The sequence below is a fragment of the Natator depressus genome, chromosome 8 (genome assembly GCF_965152275.1).
Source record: "Natator depressus isolate rNatDep1 chromosome 8, rNatDep2.hap1, whole genome shotgun sequence".
Classification (NCBI taxonomy): Eukaryota; Metazoa; Chordata; order Testudines; family Cheloniidae; genus Natator; species Natator depressus.
The window spans coordinates 105605109-105628350 of NC_134241.1; the positions used below are offsets into that span (position 1 = coordinate 105605109).

Consider the following 23242-nt stretch of genomic DNA (forward strand, 5'->3'; position numbering starts at 1 on the left):
CACTGGAATGCGTTACCTAGGGAGGTGGTGGAATCTCCTTCCTTTGAGGTTTTCAAGGTCAGGCCTGACAAAGCCCTGGCTGGGATGATTTAGTTGGGGATTGGTCCTGCTTTGAGCAGGGGGTTGGACTAGATGACCTCCTGAGGTCCCTTCCAACCCTGATAGTCTATGATTCTATGACAAGGAGCAGGGGGGTTTGGATGGGTGGGGAGTTCTGAAGGGGGCAGGTGCCAGGCTGTTTGGGGAGGCAGAGCCTTCCCTACCCAGACCTCCGTACAGTTTTGCAACCCCAGTGTGGCCCTCGGGTCAAAAAGTTTGCCCACCCCTGGCTTAAACCGTCTACAAACATGATACTTGTCCTGGATGTGGGCTCTTCCAAACATTTTAGGCAGCTGGGGTGTAGGTCACTGACCAATATCGGTCTGGCACACAACTGACAGGATTTGATCCCAGGAGATCAAGGCATGACTCCAGTCCTGAGAATTAAATTTGGTCCAAATAGGATGTAAAAACTAGAACTAAAACCTAGAGATGCACTCTATCTAACAATGAAAAAAGAACCTGATTGTACACTGAACGAGGACCACTAGCTTGCGATAACAAGACTGGAAGTACTTCAACAACCGTCACTGTTGTTAAGAAGGAACTAAGAGGGGGTTGGGGCACCTCCACCCTCATACTAGCATGTCGGGGTATGTGGTGACAGAGCACTCGAGCCACCCCAATAGGTACCACGCAGGGGGAGTTCTCTAACAACTGTGCATGAGGTGTGCACACATCGCCAGTGGAAGAGACATGGACAATCACTCAAAGAACTGGGTTGTTCGTTCCAGCATTCGGAGGGCCTTTCCTGCTGGCTGCCCAGCACGGTGCTTAGGCACACAGCAGTCTCCTTCCTCAGGAGCAGAACAGCTTGGGCTGAGTGACTGGTTCCCTTTTGCTGAGGGGTGGAAATGGCAGGTAAGAAAAGAGGCTTTGGAGACCACAATAAATTACTCATATGTTAAATAAAACTAAGCATTTTACCAGCATATTGGATTCTGAACTGGTTACAACTGCGGCAGAATGAATCTCGTCTCATTGTATTATTCTTCCAGGAAAAACAAAAAAAACCCAACCGGACAATGGTGAACTGTTAAGGGTACACAGCTTTTGTCCCTACCTTTAGCTTCTTTGATCATAGTGCAGTTTGAATGAACCCTGGAATGGCAGCAACCACCACCCATTCTTACTGAAGGTTCCCAAGTTGTCATGTGACCACTGGACAGACATGCAAGGAGAGGGTGTAATGGAGGATTAGGAGGAGGTTAATAGGTAGTAAGACTAGACAAATTAAAAGCCTTGTGAGAATTTCCAAGTAAAATTGTTAAAGATTTAAAATCAGTCCAGAGATTGTCTGTTTTGAAGTTAATTATGTTTATTACTAGATCAAATTAAAAATACAGAGGCTGCTGGAGTCTTATTTCTCCCCATGTTCGCATTAAAAAAAAACAAAGCACAGCTGTAGATAGGTCAGACAACAGGAGCCCAAGTGGCGCATGGGAACTGTAGGTACATATGGAAGCCTCAGGCTGGGTGGCCAGAGAAGGGTGAGACCCCTCTCATCCCAGGCATCCCTGATCACGCCAATACAGAACTCATTTAACCCCAGATCGGAGCTCTGTCTCATTCAGAAATTGGGACGGATGATCTTAGAAAATGGGTGTAACCATTGAAACTACTTTCCCTGCCTGTCAGAAGGCCCTGCTTGTGGATCAGGAGTTCTCCTAGAAGTCTGGAGACAAAGAGGGATCTACAATAAGTAGTTCGCAAAACAGGACACTTGCTTCCCAGTTCTGAAAAGGAAAACTGATTTGCCCGTCTTGCCCAGGATTACATGCAGATAGCTCCATTCTACAGTTTGCAAAGACTCCAACCTGAACCAAAAATCAGACTTAGCATGAGGGGAGGCAGCCCATGATCTGCAATGCCACACCAAATGGAGCGAATGAATAGCTCTCACCCAGAGCTTCCCTGCGGGGTGGGTTAGCATCACCATTTGTGTTTTGAACACTTTTCTAGAAGTAACATCCTATTTTAAATATATTCCAAAAGCATCTGCCCAACTGACATCCTAATGGCACTTGTCCTGAGATTGGAAGGACTCCAGAGGAAGGGAATTTTCTGCCCCTTATATTTTAAGCACATTAATGGATGTGCCTACAGAATCGGTCTAAAAATTTTAAGATTTTACTTGGAGTCAAAAAATTATATGGACTCCCTGAAATGAGATTTACATCTATATATGTTTATTTAACTACATTTAACAATGTAGTTTATGAGAAATGGGACAATCTTCCTTTAACCAATGATGAAGGAAACTCAGCAAGGATGGCAGTGGTTTCCAAGACAGTGCAGACAGCCGACAAGACCCTCAGTCTGAAGTCTGTTTACAGAGAACACTTTGGGTCACATCAAGTCAGAGCTCCCTGACCAGAACTAACACCAAGCATGGAAACTCTCCTGAAAGTCACTCAGTCCTGGGAGCGGCAGGTGACAAAGCATGGCGTAACTGAACTGGAACACTTGCAGGGCACAAGCCCAGCTGCCTTGCACTACGTTGTCATTTTAGGGTGGGAGCCTTCTTTGTAGATAGGCATTTATACCAGACATGTAGTATCACCCCCTAGAATGGAAACTCAGTCCATGCAGGTAATATAGCAGATTGGGTAGGAAGCCTGTACATCATCCAGACAGCTAAACTGGTACCTAAAGGGGGTGGGGAAGCAGAACAGAGAATAGATTTTCCAATGATGAACAGGACAGCATTCAGTCTAGAGGGAATTAAAGTGAACCCCAGGTACATTAGAAGACTAGAGGGCAGATTCAGAGAGATGCTGGCAGTTTCCCCTCCTTTCGTTAGCCACAAGAAATGGCATCAAAAGGAGTTGCCTACTTGCAGCTCTAACAGATTTTCGTTTCATAACCCTGCACGCTTGCAGATACTATGACAATTTCACAACGTCCCAGTTCTACATGTTAGCAATTCCAATGCTCACCAGAATGATTCATCATTTGAAACCGACCATAATGAATTAAGTTACTGGGTAGTGAAGGCCCTGTTCCTTTCAGGAATCTGTCCAAATGCTGATTAACAAGGGCTTCTCCCACACATTGTAAGAGAAGGACACAAGAGCAAGCCTGAGCACTAGAAATTTGTATTGTCACTAGTCACATCAGCATCCTTATCCCAGACGAGTTTTGGTATAAACAGAGGATCACTTTTCAAAAAAGCTTGTTGTTTGACTCTTAATCAGCAAAGTAATAAAAAGTCACTGCACAACACTACATTTTATTGCTAATCACAAATTGATGCACCAGATTTCAAAATAATTTGGTTTATAGTGTTCTTTTTTAAACAAAGAGGAAACTGCTATAAATCAGGGTCTTGTGTATACAAGGTCCCTTTACTACAGCAATGGGTCTATGTCAGTGAAGAGGATTAAAAGAAAATAACTGAGTACATTTGTACGATGTTTTTCTCAACAAAGGGAAACTACCCAAGTCACTCCATTCAGCTGGAAGGCAGCCAGTCTGCCCACAATCTAAAATCCCTTTCCCAGGGGGTGGGAAAGCCCCACATCCTTATACAATTGCTGCTTTAACTTGTTAATGCTTTACTAGGAGCATGTCAGAACATCTTCAGGATACACGCAATGCATGGCTCCTGAACTGACAGCTTTCCATTGTTGGGATAGTCAAGTCTCTCCGATACAACTAAGAGTGTGGCCAATTAATGCTCTACACAGGATTTAAAAACAGATGCTCTACCAGCTGTGGCCAGACAGAACAATGTGGCAGCACTTCAGCTTCTGAGTGGCACTACACAACCATTCATTAACAAGTACAGTTCAGTGCATCTTGTAACTGGATCCTATGCTCAGATCTAATTATCCTAGGTAAGAGCCTGTGGCAGCATGGCCACAGACAAGCTGCTGGATTGCTACAAATACTGCTGCCCTGTCGTCTCCAATACTGTGGTGTTTGGCTCTCCAGGAGGACCCTTTGGACTTTATTGCCTTAGTGAAGTGTACGCTCAAGTACTCTTTGGGGGCTGAATGAACATTCTTGTTAGAGGGCTGCACTGCAGGAGGCTCCAGACAGATTCCTATTTATACATAGGCACAGACCATTACAGTTAAACACGAGTAAGTCTCAAAATATCAAAATCAGAACAAAAAACTAAATAGAGAGTTAAATAGCTCATCCAATAGGATTTGATTTTCACATTTCATCTCTTCACACAAACGCCTCCAATCCACTTGGCTCTGCATAGCCTGAGGCTCCACCCTCAGAGGGGAGATGCTGAGAAAGAAGAAACTGAAGCTGCTCCAGACAAGACACACAGATATAAATATAAAAAGAGGTTCAATGTCAAGCACCAGTAATACTGCCTGCTCGGTGCAGGTGTGGCCATTGGGGAGAGACTCCCAGAATCAGGAACATTATTCAACAAAAACGACACACTTTGTATCCTCCTGCAGCTGCCAAGATTCCTGGGTGAAGTTCCCAGAAGAGTTTGCCACCTGTCAATTTTGGCTCAGACAAGAAGAAACAAAAAGACTGTTTGAGGAGATAAGCTGCGGAAGGCAGAACTCCCAAGCTGGCCTGCTGGATCTTTGTTCGGTGCAGACAACTTCAGGTGAGGCGCCTGCAGGCAGGCATCCACTGTTGCAACACCGAACGGTTCCACCATCCAACCATCTCCTTTCAGCTACTGCAGGGTACAGTATTATAGCTTCCTTTTTTTAAAAAAACCCATGGATTTGAAATGTCCAAGTTTGGCCTCTGTTGTACTGGAGTGTTAGAATCCACTGGGAGGCTGGCACCTCTCCTTCTCTACCATAGGCAGTGCTTACTCCATGATGGCCCGGTACAGTGCAGGTTCAATGTAATCCTCCCGATAGCGTGAGTTGATCACTCTTTGTCTCTTCCGCTCTTGTTTGACCTCCTTCTCTGTGAAGATTTCTGTGAAGCGCATATCTGAAGCTACTGACTGCAAGAGTAAAGCAGGGTTAGACACCCACAGCGCCATTCAGATTAACTCATTACCCCTCACCTACAAGCGGTCCCACATGGCAGAGAAATCACTTGGGGCATGGGGCGCTGGGACTGTTATGTACAAGCCCAAGTGACACTGCAGCATGGAGAGAGAAACAGCTTAACAAACCTGCAGTCACTAGACCCACTGAAATTATTAATGGGCAAACATTGAGGGCCAAAGGATTCTAGCTCAATGCCAAGCGTGAAGGAGACTTAAAGGGGTCAGTTCAATGATCAAACTAAACACCCGATACGTCTGCAGCACGCTCTGCTCTGTTGAGACAGGCAGATTTACACACCCACTCTGCATGAATGCCCCACCCCTACCCTTCCTGGACTCAGACACACTGCGTGCTTATTAACGAGTGTTGCAACTGAGCTAGGTCAGATGGGTGCACAGGACCTGCCTCTCAGATCAGCAATGCACCTGGGTTGTGAATGGTCGTGGAGCTAATGCCTTACTATGCGAGGCCTACTGGAGCGATACAGGCCAAGGACACCAAGGCACTTCCCGGTGTACCTCACTATTTCAGAGAGGCAGGATTTCACTATTTAAGTCCCATAAATTGTCAGTTAGCAAGCAATGAAGGGCTACAGACCTCAGCTAGAGGTGAGCTGAAGTAATGTATCTACAGAAAGAGAGAGATCAGCCAAGGAACAGACAGCAAACAAACTCCCAGAGCAAGTAGTGTTATGTAGTGGACATTTAGTACGTATGCACATCCCCACTACTTACCAGCCTTGATTTGACTCTCTTTGGAAGCTCCTCATCAAGGGTGTACACATCATCTCTCTTCGCCATCAGCTGGGATCCATCTTCAAATTCCACCTAACACACAAATCATACTGTACTGCCTGAAGTCACAAGAGCCAGACCCCCACACTACTACAGAGTCTCCCTGTTCAGTTCCCGGCTAAGTGAGCTTCCATAATGAAAGCTTTCAATATACATGTACTTTCTGGCATAGCATGGGGTCATGTGTAAATGAGGGGGGGGATCGCAGCAGCTAGTTTATATCTAGTACTGGGAACAGACTTTATACAAGCAATAATCCTGAGAGGAGCAGGAAGTTGCATGGCCCAATCTGCCTAGGGTCAAGGGAATGACCATTTTTAGGAATATTCTCAGAACACTTTGCAATAAGCCAGCCCCTCACTGGGGATTTTTACTCATCAGGCAAACTGGGTCCTTCAGTGCCACTCCGGATATTACCTGAGCAGCAGGGTTGGGAGACGAGGACAAGGTGTACACAAGTACTCTAAAATTCAACGGTTTTTTGGTAAATAAAACTTTGCTTCAGCCAGATTCAGTTACAGGAGCTTAAATATTGGGGCCCATTTTCAAATACGGGCGCCTACCACGGTTCTAAGCTGTGCACGCACACACACGGATCTTAAACCCCGCGAAACATCGTGTGCGCTCCGGCTTTTTTTTTGGGGGGGGGGGGGGGCGCGCTTTGGCAGTGGCACAGAAGAAAGAGTTTGCGCGCACGGCCTGTTAAAAATTAGAGGGAACATTGGTGCCTACAGCTAGGCAGCCAGATAGAAGCAGCCTGAGTTTCAGAGGCGATGAGCCACCCCTAATGCTGCTGATTTCAGTGGGCGCTGCTGGTGCTCCCCACCTCCGAAAACGAGGCTCTTTTCACACCCGAGTCTGAACCTGCCCATATTGTGCAGGCTCAGCATGACCCCCAGGACGTCTGGAAGCTCAGTCGCACTCACAGGACTCACTGCTGAGGGGGGTGGCAGAAGGGCTTAGCTCACGGTGCAGACACTGACTAGATGCCACTGTTTCCTACAACCTGCTGCATGGAATCACTTCTCTGCATATCCTATGGATCTGTATTTCTAGTGCAGAAGGGAAGGGATGAATAGCCCACACCTCTGTACCTGGCTATAAAACGGTGGGTCACCAAGGACATCTAGGCTAGAGCAGGGTCCTCAGCACCCAGTTATTCAGCATTTATGCTCCATCCAGACTAAAGGCTTAGATTTTTACTGCCATAAAAATATAATCTCTTCTCTATGCAGCTTTCCTTCCAATATACCAGGAACAAACCCCATAACCGCCCCCAACCCTTCCAGAGTGGATTTAATTGCAGGAGTTAAAGAGGGTCCTAGGACTTGGTTTGCCAGTAGTACCACAGTTCTACAAAAGGTCTTCTAAAATAGACAGTGGGGAGTTGTCTAGAGACTACTGTGATGAGCATTTTATCTAAATAGTGAGAGGTGGAGGGCAGCGGTAAGGAATAGGAGCTCGGTACCTGGTACATCTGGATGGCATGTGATGCTACAAATTTGGCTCCATAGACTTGCCCATCTGTCCATCTGACTTGCACGACCTCTCCTTCAGCAGGAGGACCCAGCTGAAGACAGTCTCGACTCTGATGGGACAAGAAAGAAAGTCGGGAGATGTGGAGAAGTGAGCAGTAACAACTTCTTTATATTTGCATAAAGATTCAGCAGGCCCAGAGAGATCCATCCAATTTTTAGAGGGCTTTCCATCAGAGTACCAAAGCACCTTATAAACAGCCCTTGAGATAGGTGGATATTACCACCTAGAGACAGGAAAATTGAGCCACAGGGTTCCACAGCTAAACCATTAGTTCACAAACACAGGGTGTTTCCTGCTCCCAGCTATTTCAAATGGTCTGCAATTTCAAAGTCAAGCTTCTTGGATCCTTTCCTTCTCCTGGCTCATCTCGTTACAGAGACCCTGAACACAATCTGCACCCTTAGTGACAACTGTGCAAATGCATTGCCTTGTCAATTGCCCTTCACTACCCCACCACCCAGCCCTGCGTATTAGCCACATGGCTTGAATTAATATGCAACTAGATACCATTAACTTGGGTTTGAATGCATCCAATGAAGTGAGCTGTAGCTCACGAAAGCTTATGCTCTAATAAATTTGTTAGTCTCTAAGGTGCCACAAGTCCTCCTGTTCTTTTTTGGGGTTTGAATAGAGACTGGAGCGTCTGGGTCACGACACATATTGAATCTATTTCCCCATGTTAAGTACCCTCACACCTTCTTGTCAACTGTCTAAATGGGCCATCTTGATTATCACTACAAAAGTTTTTTTCTCCTGCTGATAATAACTCATCTTAACCAATTAGCCTCTCACAGTTTGTATGGCAACTTCCAACTTATCTGTATGTATATATATTTCTTCTTATTATATGTTCCATTCTATGCATCCGATGAAGTTGGCTGTAGCCCACAAAAGCTAATGCTCTAATAAATTTGTTAGTCTCTAAGGTGCCACAAGTACTCCTGTTCTTTTTAATGAATACAACTGTTCATAAGTCAGAAAGAAGATCAATACAGGCACTTTGCATCCAAAGCATTAAATTAGACAATAACAGGTTTTTAAGTGGGAAGAAATCTAAAAAGCTGTAAAATTCTCCGCTCAGATGAGAGTACCTCCCTCCTTATGAGCTGTCATTAACCCCCTAGAGATGTTAGCAGACAGACACAGACACATTTGCTCCCACAATGGTGATGCAATTTCCTTGTACCACATGCCCTCTAGTGGAGTAGCTCCCTTATTTCACAACATACCACAATGTCCTCTGGGTAGAGGTTGTCGCTGAAGGAGCCATCATCAAAGTTGACTTCATAGAAGGTTTCCTTTGTAAGACTGACCACTTCGCACTGATAGAAACGACCATTCTTGTGCTTGCTGATTACCATTTGCCCAGCTGAGAGATCTTGAAGAGCAGCTTTAGCTCGCTGAGACGAGAAGAACTCTTGTTAGACAGCTAAAATGAAGGTCAGTATACTGGTACTGAGCATGGGCCTTGGCAGATAAGAAGAGACAACTACATTGCTGCCAAGAGTTCGTAATTGAACGTAGGATCCACCAGTGATCTGAAGTCAATCTTTAAAAGAGTTTTCCCCCAGAGTGCTTTAAATGCTTGAAAACCAAACCAGTCAGTGGCAGCAACCAAGACAGTGCAGTGCATAGCTCAGGCCACCTAGGGATTTACAAGCGTTCCGTCTTTAGAGTAGGTTCCTCAAGACAATTTGAGGACTTTGCAGCAAGCCCTCTACAGGCCCATCTCGAGCAGAATGCTGCAGTTCATTTGGCAGAAGGGCTACATGGGAACATTACCCACTGGTTGGTCAACAGAACAGGACATTCCACTGGGATCCCAGTACTAACTCTGCACATTAGTATCACTTACTTCACACACACGTTAGCTATTCCTTCTCACAACAGCTCCAGGGGAGAGGTGGTTCTCAGTCACTTTACAGACAAAACTGAAACTAGGGAAAAGTGACTGGCTGAAGGTCATATGAAGTCAGCAGCAGGACTAAGATCAGGGCTCAGTTCTTGGCATGGGATGGGAGCCAAGGTCATTAGACTATGCTGGCCAAAATGCACAGGGAATTCTTTTATTGGTATTAATCTGTCCAAGACATTAACTCATCCACCTTATCTCTCTAGCACAGCCAAAAGCTTTTCCAGTTTCCCTTGATACTCTGGCCTATTCCAGAACAAATCCTAGTTGTGTTCCAAATACTCACCTCTGCCTGGGATGGAATCTTATGCCTAAAGCAGGTAATGAAGACAACGAATGGCCAGTCATCAGGCTGCATCATGACTCCAGCTGCTTGAGCACAGCTGACATGAAAGGACGTAGGACAGCGACCATGAGAGCACTGCACACAGCAACCTGCAATTCTCTTCCTCCGCTTCTTACAGAAGATGCATTTCTGCAGACAGGAAACTACAGATTACTGCTCAGCACTGGCTTTCCCCAAGTACAGAAGACTGACAGGCTCCCCAGGTGTTACTAGAAATACCTTTTTTTATTACTACATTATTCCAATTACTCTTTATCCCAGAAAGGCACCATGCTTTATCAAAGTCTAGAGAGAGAAGGGCACTTGTTTTATTTCATAACTGGGCAGGAATCTCAGGAGTTACAAACAGGGACACAGGCAAAAAAAAGTAAGTGTTCATAATATACCAATCCAACAAGCTTAACAGCAAAACATGTGAACTGAAATGTCTGCAAGGGAAGGTGACCTGGACACGCATTCTACCACATTCTACCACATTTCAGCAATGACAAAAGTCAATGGCCCACTGCAACTCCTGGCTGTAGTTATACAAGGACAGAAACAGGCCAGAGGGCTAGAGTAACATTATACCCCAAAGGGTTTCATAGAACCAGAGACAGAACTTCAGAAGGGAGGAGAACTGAGTAGAATTTGTACAGATGCAGATTCCATAACCTTACCCTAAAGGCAGAAAGCTAGATTTGGGCCAGCAGATTTGGCGTAACTGATGGATGTCACAAACACTGGTTTATATCCTTAGAGCAGGACTGAGCAAACGGAGGAAAAGGCTCTAAAATGTAAGTATTTCTAAAAATTAGTCGTGCCAGCCAGGAAGTCCCATATCGTACAGCTAAAGTCAACATACAGCTTTTTATTTAATAGTTCTCACCTTGTTCGCCCCGAAATACTGAAGGTTTTTTTTAACAACAAAGTGGTTCAGTCCATTGTCATATTTTTAGGTACAGAGGTTTTGAGAATAAATTAAATGATTGTGAAGCACTTTGAGATCAGCTGATGAAAATATATAAGGAATAGGCATTAAGTATTTACACCTTCTCCTACTTCCATCAGTCTGAGACTCATGGAGTGGCTAGACTGTAGAAATCCTTAAAAGGAGAGAACACTAAAAATGATAAAGCCGCCCAGGACTCAGGCCAGTTAGCAAGGACTCGTGCAGAATAGGCTTCCTCAGATAGGACAGATCTACCTTTCATACCCGTGCAGAGGAGCTTTAGGGGCTACGTTCATGATCCAATCTCATCGCTGTCACCTCAGACTCTTCAATGACTGAGAATGCTCTTGGCAGTGGTCTCCCCTCTATTATGCTGCTTTTCCAGAGGCTCCAAGTCCACTGGTCAAATCCCACCCCACTTCTGCTAGTGCTGCACTGGACTGCAGGCTTGACTAGTTAATAGCAAGGTATGATGCGATATAACCATACAAAGCTCAGTTCTCTCCTTCTGGATTGCGGGAAACTCACTCCTTTAGATAGAGGAGGAAGGGGGAGTCTAACATTCTTTAAACTGAGTTTGTAGACAAGCTAAACAGACCCAGCTTTTATTTTATTTAAAGTGCCTAGAGATTCCTGCATAAGATACCAACGTACTACTGTATTATGCAATTCAAATCACTAGCTAAACTATAACAAGACTCCATACTGACCCCTTTGTTAATTCTAACTTCAAGTAATTATCGTGCTCTGTGTTAATACCCAAGAACAAAGCTAGGCTTCGGAGAGTAGGGAGTACTCTAACTGGATTTATTTAACAAACCACCTCCCAACCAGAGTTCAGATTTTCTCAGACCTCTATTTAATAGAGGGAAGTTGTCTCCTTCAGGAGGAGCTAGAAGACCCCACAGATAGGACTTCAATGAAACCAATAAGCCTAACAGTGAATCCCAGATGTCTCTTACCAGTCTGAAGCGCTGCAGAGGGATTTTGCCAACATCCACTGGACTGCGCTCTGCAATATTCACAAATTTTGCCTCCAGTACAGCTACAGCACACATCACATGGACCCACCTGCCAGAATTGGAGAGGAGAAAAAAAAAAAAGTCAGTACACACTGGAGAAAAAGACAGTTGAGAATTTAAGTCAGTTTAGTGCTAACGAAGCGTAGCAGGTTGGCAATCCCTCCAGCCCTAAGAATGAAGTCCTTTGTTGAACCATACAGCAGACTGGAGCTCAAGTAGTGCAAGCCTCCCTCACACTAGCCCTGATAATGGAGACATCTAGGAGCAAAACTAGACTTCATCCCATTTAGTTCTTGGCCTTTCCCCTGAAGTGAACAAGGGAGCGATTGAGTGAGACTTGTGCTGCTGGTATTTATGCTGCAGGCACATGTGCCCTACAAGCTTGTTTCACTCAGGCCACAGACCTGTCAGATAATAACTATTTACAGTCACTACTGACCTGGTTTTGAAACAGTGACCTAGAGGTTAAAGGCCACTCCCAGAGTCTTCAGGCCAAGTTCCCACAGTTTATGCCTTGGCATTGCAAGTTAAGGTTTGGATACTAAATACCAATGTATTTTGCATCCAAGAACTTTAGACATACCAGCCAAGTTAATCTGTGTCCTTTTCCATTAACAGTCGCACATGCTACAGCTGCCCAAGTCAGCCTTGAGCCAGAACATGCTGCACTGCAGGAGGGCCCCATCTCCCCAAGTCAGTGAAGTGTTGTTTGGGAAAAGTAAAGGAAGCTTTGTGGCTGTCCTGTGATGCAGACGCCTCCAGCTAAGCCCCAAGCTGAAGACACTAGCAGTGTAGATTTAGACAGTCTACTGGCAGAGATGAGATATGTGGAGCCTTTGGTTGCTGTATGGGGCATGATCTCTCTGTACCCTGGTATTCAGAGTTCCTGACCCCCCACGTGGCTCTGGGAACCAAAGACAATTTTACTTAATAAGAAACTTCGCAGTTAATAGCTATCACCACCTTGGAAGTCAGTGACTGGCTGTGGGTTTCTGTGATACTGCACCACTCACCCAAGTCCTGGTGCATGAGGCACCATGTGGTCACATCCTGAACTAAGTTATATATGTTTACAACCCTCTGCATCCATCCTGTCAATCCATCTGGCAGATGCCCTTGGTCACGACATCATCCCTGCAGCACGCTCACACTAAGCAATGCACTTTTAACAACCTTACAAGTGCTCATGTGCTAAGCTGCTCCACAGAGAATGAAAAAGCTGGAATACTCACTTGTCATCATTGGCTCTCTGCAGTGCGCCTCCTCGTAATGAACACAAGCAGCAGTCCTGCCACAAAGAAGAAAATGAGGAACCATGTTATCTGTCAATGAACCAGTAAGCTTGCGCCAGAGAGCCTCACTGTGACAACACATATTCAGAGGAATAGCTCTTTGTTGCCAATTAGCCCCACGGATACAATCACTTTGCAGAGGACAGCCTAATTAAGAGTTATCAACCGGCTTCTGCTTTTGAGAAATGGACCCACCTCATAGTTCTCTAGATACTCACAGAGGTGGAGTAAACTAAGGACAGCTACTCTGAAGACGGGTGGGAAAAATACTGAGAGCCAATGTTGTGAGCTCAGACCAGAGAAACAAAATCCTTTCCCAACTCGGCATAGCTGAAGCTGTGAACAAACCAGCTGGTGGACGCAATTCAAGGGGCTGGCCCCTGGAAGAGATGTAGTGGTCCATTCTATTGGTGGAGAGCCCATGACACTTTCTGAAAGAACCCCTCTACTCTGGGCCACCTTCCTCCTCAATGAGTTAGATTTCAGTATCCTCTCCCACTGCAGCCACAGCTAAGCAACAAGTTAGCTGCATTTTGTAGAGCAGAAGGCGTCATATACAAGGAGAGACCACCACATTCCTGCAGAACTTCCCTTCTCCATTTCTGACCGCCACAACAGCCCGAATCACTGCACTGGGCAGCTGGTTCTTTAAGCCAGAAGACATTAAATCAAAAGCCCAAATGGAAGAGAATTACACTCTGGAGGTGTTCTCTAAATTACAGCCTTATCACAAAACGGGAGCAGACATGGCACAACGCAAGGTTTCAGGAAGAGCTCTGTAACTAGCCTTCATCTCACCTTTCCCCCCACCCTCCCATGGGCTCCCCACAGCTTGGATACCTGACTAACAGGATCCTCCTGAGTCCTTAAAGTGAAGTGAGAGGCTTGTACAAGCAATTTTCTTACCTCTTCTAAAGCATTGGCTGTACACCTGGAGCACATCCAGTCTTCAGTGACCTTGTCAGGGGACACACCATAACAACCTATAACGGAAACAGCACTGGCCTAATCTTACAGATCTCTCACCTTGGAGGTCAAAGAGGGAATATGAAAATTACAGCCCTTGGCTCCACTTCACAATCCCCATGTGAGGGTTCCGTACACCACCCTCGCCCCACCATTCACAAGGCTGTCTCCATGATCCAGTTGAGGAATGGACTCAGTTCTTTATTACAGCTAATAGGGGTTGGTAGGTGGAATTGTTACAATGTACAAGATCAGACTGCAGGACAAGTTAGTGCCTAGGAGTGGGGTCTGGCTGTACTCACTAGCATGAACACAGACACTGCAGTTTTTGCAGGTGATCAGGACACTAGTTCCATCTTCCTCCAGGTAAGGGGTTGAGAGATTGAGGTCAGTGCTGCAGCCAGTTGCAGTGAAGCACATCTCAGGAATCAGAGGTTTGGTTCGTACCTTCCTGGTGGCAGTACTTGGAGCAACTCCAGAGCTCTGACCATGGCCTCCACATTCTACCTATGAAAGGGAGATGGGGAGCATAGGTATATTTTACTGGGAATATTGAAAACCTCAGATTTCCCCTCTCACATTATTATTCTTACCACCAGCTTCATCAGGCAAGGATAACTACTACACAACAGCAAGCTAATGACCAGATAAACTTTAGTTCCTGCGTCATTCAGAACATGATCCCATCTTTAAAGAGAAGTACAAGCCATAAGAACGGCCATACTGGGTCAGACCAATGGTCCATCTAGCCCAGAATCCTGTCTTCCAACAGCAGCCAATGCCAGGTACTTCAGAGGGAATGAACAGAACAGGAAATCATCAAGTGATCCATCCCCTGTCGTCCAGGCCCAGTTTCTGGCGAACAGAGGCTAGGGACACTCAGAACATAGTGTTGGATCCCTGACCATCCTGGCTAATAGCCACTGATGGACCTATCCTCCATGAACTTATCTAGTTCTGTTTTGAACTCTGTCAGCGTCTTGGCCTTCACAACATCCCTGGCAAAGAGTTCCACAGGTCGACTGTGCCTTGTGTGAAGTAGAACTTCCTTTTGTTTGTTTTAAACCTGCTGCCTGTTAATCTCATTTGTGGCCCCATGTTCTTGTGTTATGAGAAGGAGTAAATGACATTTCCTTATTCACTTTCTCCCCACCAGACAAGATTTTATAGACCGCTACCATACCCGCCAATTAGTCGTCTCTTTTTCAAGCTGAAAAGTCCCAGTCTTTTTAATCTCTCCTCATATGGAAGCTGTTCCGTACGCCTAAGTATTTTAGTTGCCCTTCTCTGTACTTTTCCCATATATCTTTTCTGAGATGGGGTGACCAGATTTGCACACAGTATTCAAGGTGTGAGCAGGTCATGGATTTATATAGTGGCATTATGATTTTTTCTGTCTTATCTATCCTTCCCTGATAGTTCCTAACATTCTGTTAACTTTGACTGCTGCTACACATTGAGCAGATGTGTTCAGAGAACTATCCACGACTCCAAGATCTTTCTTGATTTTAAGACACCATCAGTTTGTATGCATAGTTGGGATGTTGTTTTCCAATGTGCATTACTTTGCATTTTTCAATACTGAATTTCATTTGCCATTTTGTTGCCCAATCACCCAGTTTTGTGAGATCCTTTTGTAACTCTTCGCAGTCTGCTTTGGAATGACCTATCTTGAGTAGTTTTGTATTATCTGCAAATTTTGCCACCTCACTCTTGACTCCTTTTTCCAGATCATATATGAATATGTTGAATGAATATATCTCTCTCCATTCTGAAAACTAACCATTTATTCCTACTCTTTGTTTCCTATCTTTTAGCCAGTTACCAACCCATGAGAGGACCTTCCCTCTTAACCCATGACCACTTACTTCACTTAAGAGCCTTTGGTGAGGGACCTTGTCAAAGGCTTTCTGAAAGTCTAAGTACACTATATCCAGTGGATCACTCTTGCCCACGTTTGATGACCCCCTTAAAGAATTCTAATAGATTGGTGAGGCATGATTTCCCTTTACAAAAACCACGTTGACTCTTCCCCACCAAATCGTGTTCATCCATGCGTCTGATAATTCTGTTCTTTACTATAGTTTCAACCTATTTGCCTGGTACTGAAGTTAGGCTTACCGGCCTGTAATTAATGAGATCACCCTGGAGCCTTTTTTTAAAAATTGGTGTCAGCTGGGACTTCATGCTTCTGAAAAACCAAGTCACATTTGTGTGAAGAAACAAAATTCACTAAACTCTCTACTAGTGTTCCATACTCTCCCAGGGCCCACAGAATTCTCAGCGAGAGCAGCTTCAAATCCAGAGGTATTTCCATTCTATCTAGAGTAAGAGTGAAGGTGTTTGAAACACATTGTTCTGTGACAAGCAGCAAGAGACCTCATCTGGAATACTGTGTGCAGTTCCAGTCTCCCATGTTTAAGAGGGATGAATTCAAACTTGAACAGGTACAGAGAAGGGCTACTAGGATGATTCGAGGAATGGAAAACCTGTCTTATGAAAGGAGACTCAAGGAGCTTGGTTTGTTTAGCCTAACCAAAAGAAGGTTGAGGGGAGATATGATTGCTCTATAAATATATCAGAGGGATAAATACCGGAGAGGGAGAGGAAATATTTAAGCTCAGTAGCAATGTGGACACAAGAACAAATGGATATAAATTGGCCATCGGGAAGTTTAGACTTGAAATTAGACGAAGGTTTCTAACCATCTGAGGAGTGAAGTTCTGGAATAGCCTTCCAAGGGAAGCAGTGGGGACAAAAGACGTATCTGGCTTCAAGATTAAACTTGATTAAGTTTATGGAGGAGATGGTATAACATGATTTTGGCAATTATTGATCTTTAACTATTCATGGTAAATAGGCCCAATGGCCTGTGATGGGATGGGATCCGAGTTACTACAGAGAATTCTTTCCTGGGTATCTGGCTGGTGAATCTTGCCCACGTGCTCAGGGTTCAGCTGATCGCCATATCTGGGGTTGGGAAGGAATTTTCCTCCAGGGCAGATTGGGGCACAGGTCACTTGCTGGAGGATTCTCTGCACCTCGAAGTCTTTAAACCACGATTTGAGGACATCAATAGCTCAGACATAGGTGAGAGGTTTTTCGCAGGAGTGGGTGGGTGAGATTCTGTGGCCTGCATTGTGCAGGAGGTCAGACTAGATGATCATAATGGTCCCTTCTGACCTTAATATCTATGAGTCTATGAGATATATTTGTCTGTATGTGCCCCCTGGAATCACAAGGCCTGTCCCTTCCCCAAGAAGGGTATCTGTGGCACACCTTTACAGTGCTTAGACTTTTACAGATGCAGAGTCACAGACGACTGCAGTGCTACTATATGAGTACTGTTCATTTAGTTATATCCTCCGATCTCTTAGGCTATGTCTACACTGGCAATTGAACAACAAAAATTTTGTCATTCAGAGGTGTTAACTTCCTGCCATCCCCCCGAAAGACAAAAGTTTTGCCACAAGTACCAGTGTGAACAGCGCACTGTTGGCAGAAGTGCTCTCCTGCTGACAACGCAAATGCCACTCGTTGCGGGTAGAAGTCTTTTGTCAGCAGGAGAGCTGGCAAACAGTGGCTACACTGCATTACTTTTACCAGCATGGCTGTGGTGACACAGCCATGTCGCTAAAAGCTGTGTAGTGTAGACATAGCCTATGATTCTAAAGACTTATACAAACATGTTTAAACATCCCCATAGCTGTTTCATACTCTAGGGCCTTGTCTACACTCGCAACAGTGTGTAGGGTACATGCAGTGATATGCTGCAGTGAAAACTAGGCTGTGTCCACACAGCAGCGTGTAGCTACACAGCAGTGACAGGCTCTGGCAGTGGAGGAAGCAGGGGAAGGCTGCTAGAACCCTTCCCTTCTACCTCCCCCCCGCCGGAGCTTTTCATGGTGGCTGGGAAAGGCTGCGGCAGCAGGGTGGCAGCGAGACACTACACTGCTAAAAAGAGCACTGTAGACATGGGAGGCACTGCTTGGACATATACAGAGCTGCGCAGGGTACATATCTTAAGGTTCTGGTGTGTCCGCATTCTATTCGCCGAAGCAGTGTCTCATCATTTACACGGCTATTTATACCCATGCTAGCTAGATGTGCAGCGTCTGTATTCGACAAGCCATTTAGCCTAGTTGTGAACAAGACTACTGTCTCAAACAGATATTTGTTGTTAGGCAGGTAGACCTGGAAATGCATCTCTCCATTGAAAAACCAAGAGACTTTATAAACTCAATGTCAAATTAGACTCCAATTAAAATTTAAAGGGACAAGATGGGTGAGGTAATCTCTTTTATTGGACCAAGTTCTGTTGGTGAAAGGCAAGATTCCAAGCTACATAGAGCTCTTCTTCAGGCTGCAACATTACAAATTAAAATTTAATGCAGTTCTAATGGACTATGACTCCAATTTCTGGAGGACTAGGTAACTGAAGTCAAGCACTGATAACTCAGGCATTCGCAACTCCCACTGTCAGGTTCAGTCCTCTGGAAAAACTTCGCTGCCTAGGGTAAACAGACACCTCTAGCTGCTCCTTTGCTCAACTATTTTTGCCCAAGTATCTGTTTATGCCATTTACAAATCAAGATGAGATGACAATAACTGGCGTTATCTGCGCAAATGGGTGACTGTATGTGTTGCATGAGTTAAAATCCCTGTGCATTTTGTTGTCCACAGTTTTCAAAACGAGTACAAGAGCCAAACATGAACAGTCTCCTCGCACCCGACCTGGGGCAACCAACTTCTTCAAGGCCGAATTTAGAGATGCCTGTTTGAGATTGTTTATTTTTTCCTTTACATTTTAACCCTCTGAATGCACTGCTCTATATGCTTCTCAAAAAAAACTCAGAGTGATCATCCTAGGATGCATAACCTCAATAAGTACCTGCCCAAAACATCTAATTTTCTTTTCCAATACAGAAGTGAACATATTAGTTTCTAGATCTAACACAATCATGGTGGTCCCAAAAACCATTATAGGTTTAGCCCATCAGTCCTCCTTCACCGTAGATGCCTGAGAGAAGAAAGCTTCTGCTTTTGCACGTACTTAGACAGCCATCGGGTTATATCCAGTCCTCTCCTTTTATTTTAAACTATGGGAATGTTCTTTCCCGATCCCTGCCATCAGGAAGCAGATTAAGGTGGGTCTCTAAAATTTAGTTTTCAGGAAAGAATTAATCTGAAAGCGAGGTGCTATGCACATAACTTTGATAGGAATTTAACAAGTTTGAGCTCAGCCAGAGCTAAGGAGGGAAGTTTCAAAATATATGCAGCTGTGAAACAAATAAGGAAGTTTGATGCAACCTGAGGTGGTAAAGGGAAGAGCAATACTATTTACTGGATCACACAGGTCTGCAGGCTTATTTAGCAACAGACTGAAACAACATTATTCTAAAATAAATTTACAACCTACTAGTTTACAAAATCCTGAGGAATGTGGCAGCTACCTTCTCTCTCAGCTTCTGCCATACAAAGAACAGCTCTGGGAGAAGTCCAGGATGCTTACCTGGTATGTCTGGAAGAGCATGCATACAGCACAGTGAGGGGGCTGTTGAGCCATGGTCTGATTATATTCTTTTTCTGCCTCAAAATTCTGAGGACGATTTTGCCACAGCTGGCTAAGTGGTTTGGCCCAAGCCTCTGTCTCCTCAGCCTCTTCTTCAGGAGTTAGTTGCTCTGACATCTCTGCAACAAGAAATGGTTTCATTAGTGTTAGCGATATGTCCTGCTGCTGCCACTGTGTTGCAAGGAGAGCTTATGATAATCACCAAGATGAAGAATGGTAAGGAGAGGGGCTTCAATCTCTGACAGTGGGAAGTATGCACATGCCAGGAATGGTGAGAAATTGTTTATTTCCTTCTGAAGAAACAAGGGAATTTAGCAGAAACATGAGCTGAGTACACCATAAAGAAATTCATACAAATGAAAAGTATAGGCATGCATGATCCTGTTCCTGCTTACAATGGGGTGACCAGCTCACACAAGCTCTGAACAGGGGCTGGAAGGGGCCAATTAACCTTATATGCTGCATCTGGAGGGTAACCAAGGACTGGTTGGAATGGCAAATGAAATTCATATGGGGAAGGAGCTGGGACAGGATTATAAGCCAGGAAGTGAGAGCAGGAAGGGACTGCAGGGAAGAGGTCTGCAGTCACTCCCTGGAGGGAAAGGAAGTTAGCTAGGGGCAAAAAGGGATCCAGGGGGATAGTAAACCTGGGTTCCTGCCCTAGGGTGGGGAGTCCAACAAGAGGCAGAGAATGGAGAAGTAGCAACAGGGAGCAGAGGAATCTCTAGTGGCAAGCCAGAGATCAGCAAGGAGATAGAGGTGGGATAGGAAGAAGCCCAGGGAAACAGCAGCAAGGAGTGGGACTGCAGAGACCTGGGCTGCTGGTTACAGGGTCCCTGTGGTGGAACCCAGTGTAGAGGGAGGGCCTGGGTTCCCCTACTAGCCATCTGAAAGTGGTACAGGACCTGCAGACTTGGAAAGGAAGACTGTCTGTGATAGTGTCTGGACAGCTTGTCTAGTGGGACTCTTATCCCAGAAGGTAGGACGGACTATACAGTGACTTAGCTGGAGGGCCAAGTCACAAAGAGGGACCACATTGAGTCTGGGGGGGGGGGGGGGGGGGGGGGGGAGCTCACAGTGCAAGCAACCGATGAAGTGAAAGCTAATTCTCAGACCCAAATTACAAGGAGCACTTGTAGCGAGGTGAACCCCTTCATACTGCTTCAAGGAGCCTACAATTTAATCAGATCCAAAGCATATACAGGCTAAATGGTCAGGCAAGAATGTGCATATTTTAAAAAATATGGATATTTAGTGGATTATTGGAAAGCGCCAAGGAAACATCAACTGTGGAATACAGAAATGAAGTTCAGCTACATTTAGAATTTGACTGGTATGCACAGTTGTGACTTTCTGTGACTGGAAAAAATATTCAGATTCCAAAGAAAGTAGTGGGAAAGGGTAAACACCTGGGGATGAAACAATTCCACTGCCAAGGCCGTGCACTGGAGAATGAAGCAAGAATTCCAAGCAGAACTAAGAACCTCTCCTAGGCTGGAGAGAAGTCACGTGCCTAGATGCCTCCCATATATCTTCAGTTACCTCATGGAACGTACCATATTGCCCTCATACATCTGGAGCACCCTCCACCTTCCCATCCAAGGCCTCCCCAGATAGCTGAATCCCACCCGACTAAAGTATGTAGAACTTACCATCATCACTGATGCAGTCTTTAACCACAAGAGGATGATGACGAGGAAGTTTGCTCAAGGGCTGGCGACGACCCTTTGACTTTTTACTCTCTTTCATTGATCTCAGGTACTCCGCCGCCACCTGGACAAGGCAAAGCAGCAACTCAGCAATCATGTTACAGCCAGTCAGATCCATTTTGGCCCAAAACAAGTTTAAAAAGAGGGCATTTTTACAAGACACTAAAACAAAGAAATATTTCCGTAAGGTATATTAAACTTTGGATTTATGCTTCTGAAAGTATTGGAAACCCAAGTATTTTAGCATTGTACTGCTATAGGATAGCCAGACAGCAAAAGTGACCGTTTTCATTGTTCAAGCTGAGTGAAATGCACAAAGTTAAACAGTCACCAGTTAATGGTGAAAAGTAAGTTAGATCTGTTGTGTAATCTACGCTGGACAAGTCCTAACTCAGCCCATTATATAAGTTTGTTTACATAAGGCAAGCTAAAGCTGAAGACACACTTGCAAACTGGATTGTTTAAGTTAAAAACAGTGATAAGGGGTCTTCAGGGTTCCAGGTAAAGTCCTGGGTTGATATGAAGACATGCTGAAAGATTCTAGAAATGGGAGAAAACATTTACAGTTGAAGTCACTTAAGTGTGTTTTGATGAGGTAAAGGCTGAGGCTGCCACGATCTTCTGGATATTGCTTATCTGGGGGGATAAGTGCATGACACTGAAAAAGTCAGCAGGATGCATGGACTGGAAGGAATGAGCGTTGCTATTAGAACTGGTGCTGCCCCCGCACTGCTGCCATATTGATCCTAAAAGACGTCCTGATTAGATCAAACCAGAGAGAAGTAACCAGATGACCTCACTACATCACTTCTAGCTTTGGCTAAAATCCTGAACTTCTGAAGTATAACCCCAATGTTCCTACTGTCATCCACCTTCTTCCGTCTTTCTTCTTGCCCACCTTATTGCTCCTTTTCCCCTCCTGACAAGAATTTGGCTTAGCTTGCTCAGATAAGTCCAACTTTTGCAACATTACTACGAGCCTGGGATCAGAAAGGGAGCTAAAAGCAATGCCTTAAACAACCTGACACTGGTGAAAGTTTGCCAAATCTCTATGTGGCTGATAAGCCCACATGCGAGGTCTGTAATTTCTCTGCAGCTAGGATGCAAACAGAAGATTTTTCTCCCCTTTCCGAAGTTTCATGGATTATAAAGCCAGAAGATCCACTGTAATCCTCCAGTTTGACTTCCTGTATAACAGACAGTAGTACTTTCCTGAATTAATTCCTGTTTGAACTAGAGAATCTGTTTTAGAAAAAAACATTAAATCTTGATTTAAAGATTTCCAGTAATGGAGGATCCACCACAACCCTTGGAAAATGGTTCCAATTGTTAATTGCCTCAACTGTTAAAAATATGAGCCTTATTTCTGTCTGAATTTGGCTAGCTTCAACTTCCAGTCATTGGATCTTCTTGTAACTTTCTCTGTGAGACTGAAGAGCCCTCTATCATCAAATTTCTGTTCCCCACATAGGTACTTATATACTGATCAAATCACACCTTAACCTTCTCTTGGTTAAACTGAAGAGACTGAGCTCCTTGACTCTCTCATTATAAAGCATATTTCCAATCCTTTAATCATTCTCATGGCTCTTCTGTGAACCCTCTCTGATTTATCATCATCCTTGAATTGTGGCCACCAGAACAGGACACAGTATTCCAGTAGTAGTCACACCAGGTCCAAACACAAATATAACTATTCCTATTCAAGATTCCACTTTATACATCCAAGGGTTGAACTAGCCCTTCAGGCCACAGCATCATACAGGGTTGAACATATGTTTAACCAACTATCAACCATAACCCACGTTCTTTTCAGAGTCATTGCTTCCCAGAATAGAGTCCGCCATCCTCTAAGTATGACCTTACATTAGCTGTACTGAATCACATATTATTTGCCTGCACCCAGTTTAAGAGAAATCTAGACAGCTCTGTATCAGTGCCCTGTCCTATTATTTATCACTCTCCCAATCTTTACAAATTACAAATAAAGTTTTGCATATGAATGCATATTTTCTTCCAGACCACTGATAAATGTATTAAATAGTATAGGGCCAAGAATTGATCTCTGCAGAACC

At 44.7% G+C, this 23242-nt stretch overlaps 1 protein-coding gene across 2 annotated transcripts in view; it reads right to left on the minus strand.

Moving 5' to 3' along the window:
- Window positions 1-1410: 1410 nt before the first annotated feature.
- Window positions 1411-23242, minus strand: part of KDM4A (lysine demethylase 4A) — a 39330-nt gene continuing 17498 nt past the window's right edge. The window contains exons 11-21 of one of the 2 annotated variants that reach the window (XM_074961918.1): window positions 21111-21231; window positions 19399-19577; window positions 14189-14393; window positions 13827-13903; window positions 12861-12916; window positions 11569-11677; window positions 9616-9804; window positions 8647-8817; window positions 7347-7466; window positions 5819-5911; window positions 1411-5035 (exon numbers count right to left, since the gene is read on the minus strand). In XM_074961918.1, coding sequence (XP_074818019.1) covers window positions 4895-5035; window positions 5819-5911; window positions 7347-7466; window positions 8647-8817; window positions 9616-9804; window positions 11569-11677; window positions 12861-12916; window positions 13827-13903; window positions 14189-14393; window positions 19399-19577; window positions 21111-21231 — 1461 coding nt within the window. In that variant the 3' untranslated portion in view covers window positions 1411-4894. The remainder of the gene's footprint in view (window positions 5036-5818; window positions 5912-7346; window positions 7467-8646; window positions 8818-9615; window positions 9805-11568; window positions 11678-12860; window positions 12917-13826; window positions 13904-14188; window positions 14394-19398; window positions 19578-21110; window positions 21232-23242) is intronic. The other variant, XM_074961919.1, reaches the window with a different exon arrangement.